Here is a 4,359-nt window from a genome sequence, read left to right as displayed (position 1 = left end):
GGTTTAAGTCACAATATGAATCGAAGAATAAGAAGAAACACTAAAGATTAATGATGACTTCATCTACTATATAAAATGTTCTAAAGGTAAAAGTCATTAAAACTCAGCTGAACAATGAAATTCTAAATTATTTGAGTGCAGAGTTTGTACTATCTTAGTTACGGGTCTGTTCACTGTATGTTCAGTCAATTTCAACATGGATGTTGCTGAAATCAAAGCCATGCTGGAGACAAAATCTATTCTGCAACACATATTAATTGTACATCATTGAAACAACCTTCAGGTTGTCTTGAATTGCTTTTGACTGAAAACACTTGTTGTCTAACAGTCTGGAAACATAAAATTGCATTTCGTATCTCTTCACTCTCATCCATTTAGTCCCCTGCACAGTTCAGGCATCTACCCAGCCAGTTGAAAACTATCATTGCTGATCTTTGTTCTTATCAGTGAACTTATGGTTGAGTTTAGTCCCACATCTTCTGTCTAATTCATCAGCTCCTCTCCTCCATCTATTCTCCCTCACCGACCCTATTTATGTGCTCTCATGCAATCTTGTTTATTGCTTCTCAGGATCTGCTTTCATGTCACCAGTCTAATCCTCCGGCTCCCCTGCTTGGTGTTAACAGGGGAAGGTGAAGAATGAAAGATCCAGAGCAGCTGAAGGTATGGTACAGTTTGGATGCTTCACATGACAGTGATGGATTAATGTTCCTATGCTGTAAGCATGTATTTATACCTCATGGCTTATCGCTCGAGTACAACACAAAGCAATGCAGCTTTGCAACAACAACAAAAAAGTGTGTTTTTTTTCCTCTCGGCTTAAACATGCTTGTCATAAACAAACTTGGTTCATTCAGCTTGAGTGAGGATCTCCTCCATTCTTACATCTTAATACATAAGGTTCTGCAGGGCAGTTATATAGTAATAAATACTCTTTGTATGATGGATGTTTAATATACCTGCTTTGTTGCCAGTGCTCACAGCAGAGTGGCTAAGCCTGAAGGTTTTGCAGACGCTGTGGTATCCTGCATTTCAGGTGCATGTGCTGATTTGTATGTATCTGTATTCAGAGGTTAAATTTAAAAAATGCAACAACACTGATTGTATTCCGTGGCCTACAGTGATCCAAGTATAAAATATCAGTGTCTAGATCTTATATCGTGTACTGACTAAAAATATTACAGTACATTTCATCTCATATCCTTCACTGTCAAATTTCTGTTTAAGGTCTTCAGCTCTTTCTAAACTCATGAAGATATTGACTGTCAGGCAGCGAAACTTCAACATGTGTTTTATTCAAATAAAGGCACACAAAGAAACATTTTTAAAGTGCAGAATATAAATATGACACCAGAATTAACATTTTTTACAATGCTTCAAGATATATATGACACCACTAAACAATATTAAACCTTTAAGGCAAGTAGCAGCTTAATAAATATGCCTTTTTATATACAACAATTTTGCATATATGAGCTATGAGGCTTTTTTGAAATGGGAATTCAATGTATTGCAAACAGGGTTTAAATAGAAATGAAAGAAAATGGCAACTTAAAATACAAATTCTGTACTTTACTCCTCTTTTTTGACTAACAAGCACGATGACTTTTGTCCTACCCAGAAACCCGGCAGCATTCTCCCCTTGAAGGAGCTCTTGATGTGCTGCAGCAGTCGGACCTCCTTCCTGCCTTCCGCCCCCTCACCCGCTTCTTCAACTGCGTAAAAATTGACTACACCCGCAGGATGATCGAGGTAAACCCCGATGGTGGTGCACTTGGGGATATCCCAGATTTCCGTGCTAATGCCATTGAACCACAATTGATAGTGTGATCCGCCCCAGCCAAGACCCCAGGACTGTTCGTTTTCTCCCAGCCCGCAGGGTCCGTCGCCTCCCCTCCTCCCTGCTCCTTCATAGGTGACTCCAGCAACCACCCACCCCGAATAGTCCACTTCCCAGTAAGCTCTGAAGCCCAAGATGCCTTCTTTGCAAAGAACCTTAAAGAAAAACAGGATCAGTTGAGCTTAAAAACAGCAGCTCATTTGGAGATTTGTAACTACAATTCAAGCCTTACCTGTGGGACGTGTTCGTATCGCTCTGGTCTGTCCAACACTGGACATGTGATGTTATCAGTCATGCGTAACACCTTGGATCCATTTTCTGTGATCCAGAGCATCTTATTGGCTGTCTTGTCATCCAGGGAAAGGTTGATCCAGTCTGTGGTGTGTGTCGAAAGTTTACAGCAATAATGGAGAGAAAAGGTAAACTACGTATTGAGAGAGCGGGGAACAGATTTTCTGCTAACATTGCAAGCGAATTTAAATGATTGTTCTTACGTTTTAGAAGATCAGCTCTGCTTGTGGGCTCAGGGATGTTGGGCTCATAGTGTGGGATGTTTTCTGAGAGATGAGAAAAGTGTCATTATAAAAGGGAAGCCGACGGTGATAAAACAATGACAGCAGAGCTAAGCCTTGTGCAGTGTGTTTAAAGAGTGTGTGAAAGCAATAAATCTTCCATCACTCGCTTTAAAAACTCACCTGTAGGAGAAGGCTTCTGTTTGGGTTTTTTCCCTGTGAAAACAGAGCAGAGTATAACCTCCATTTATTCTGTGCTCATCGATTATTTCGGTTCCTAAGTTTAAGAAACTGAACACCACTTCAAGCTTTCTTCTTCGTCAAGCAACATCTATGGAGGACTTAAAGGATAGAGTTCACTCACCAAGTCTGCCGGCTGCCGGCATTATTCTCGTACTGGGAGCACTGGTTGGCATCTTGATCGTTTCTTGCCCTGTCGAGGTTTCCTGAATGTCGGCGTCTGTCAGTGGCGTACTGCTACCATGATGCAAGTGGTTTCCTTATATACCCTTAGGAAAGAGGGTATTAAAGGTTTTGGGGGGCCCCTAAGGCTCCCTAAGAGAAATTTTGGTAAGGTATGTAGAGATAAAGTGCTCACTGGTAGGCGTGCTACAGAGGCGGCCAAACCAGGACATGCACGTCAGCGCCAGCAGCTGACCCCCTGACCCATATTTATCTGAGGAGATCTGAGTTTGCTTTTGCCATTATCCTGTCATCTCTTTGTAATCAAACACACATCTTGAAAATCAATGCCCCAGGAATCAGGCCATCCTGTTCTGAGCAGAGGAGTGGATGGAGTGACCTTTTACAAATGGTGATGGAGATAAGTTCAGTGGGACTTGCTTGGAGTGAAGTTTGTCAGTACTGTGCGCTTTTAAAGACTTGTAATACAAGGGAAAGGTTTAATCCCTGTAAAACAGGTTTTATACTGCACTTGATATCTCTTTTGTGTACTTTAGTTAATTTTGTGGTAGATGTGGACACCTTAATAATATGCACTTGGTAGATTTTACATCTTTTCACATTAAGCAAATAAAATAAAACAAATTCCACTTCGTTCCACCTTAATGCAAGATATCTGACCTATAAAATCTCTGAAGGGATAAAACTGCAGCCATGTGGCAGAGATTTGCTCGTCTGTCACCACTGCTTCGAAAGCCTGATGCCTCTGGTTTATTACTGTCGTATGAGAGGAGATCAGGAAGAATTCAGACGTACACGCAATCCCATTATCCACGCTCTGCTCGCTCGTCTTTATTTCAAAGTTTCCCACTGGATGCTCGGGGGCAGTTTTGACACTGTAGTGCCTGGTATGTGCCAGTATGTTGGCTGCGATGTGATCAGCGCTGCAGTCAGTCAACTGCTTGGGCAGACAGGAACACAAGAAGGACGAGGCAGCCTTGACATGAGATTTGGCAGAGTGCCGGAAACAGTAAACACCTCAGACACGCACCCCGCTGCGGAGAGGTGATCACAAGAATGAGTTTACGAGCAGCGACATGCTTTTTCTTTTAACCCAGTCCGTGTGCATTAAGGCATCTGTGATTGTTAATGGCTGATGTGATAATGCAGGGCAAGAGCAGAGATTGGCATGGCAGGACGAATCGAGGAAACTCCGGTCAAATGACTCGCAGTGTTGGTATATAGGTCAAGCTGTACTGTATTCATACATGTAGGCATACGTACAGACGTGTAAGTATAAATATACCTGTTAAGTGTGGATGTTTTATATTTAACTGCAAATCAGGGTTACACAGTGCATCCTCTTGTCATGTTAATGCAGGTTCAGACATTGTACTTGAATGTGGTACCATAAGTTATAATGATTTGGAATACTTTATAAAGGTACAGTTTTACTATATAGTTATACCAGATGAAACCTAATTTGATCTTAAGAAATTCATTCAATTGTATCAATTAAAGCTTGAACAAATCACAAGTTAACCAGATTTTTTAAAAAAAACAAAAAGTAGGAAAAATAGTAATAAACACAGGAGAAAAAGATGA

General features: G+C 41.1%; 1 protein-coding gene across 1 annotated transcript; it reads right to left on the bottom strand.

Annotated features, from left to right (window-relative positions):
• Nucleotides 1-1,302: 1,302 nt before the first annotated feature.
• LOC103358385 (stonustoxin subunit beta-like) lies at nt 1,303-2,768 on the bottom strand. The gene is made up of 5 exons (XM_008283332.1): nt 2,717-2,768; nt 2,536-2,568; nt 2,335-2,397; nt 2,073-2,215; nt 1,303-1,995 (listed from the first exon to the last, which is right to left on the bottom strand). The coding sequence occupies exons 1-5, from the start codon at nt 2,766-2,768 to the stop codon at nt 1,573-1,575; spliced, it is 714 nt and encodes a 237-aa protein (XP_008281554.1). The 3' UTR covers nt 1,303-1,572.
• Nucleotides 2,769-4,359: the final 1,591 nt, after the last annotated feature.

This window comes from Stegastes partitus, unplaced genomic scaffold (assembly GCF_000690725.1).
Source record: "Stegastes partitus isolate 25-593 unplaced genomic scaffold, Stegastes_partitus-1.0.2 Scaffold306, whole genome shotgun sequence".
Classification (NCBI taxonomy): Eukaryota; Metazoa; Chordata; class Actinopteri; family Pomacentridae; genus Stegastes; species Stegastes partitus.
The sequence above is the reverse complement of the archived record's forward strand: the minus strand, read 5'-3'. Positions and strand labels throughout refer to the sequence as shown.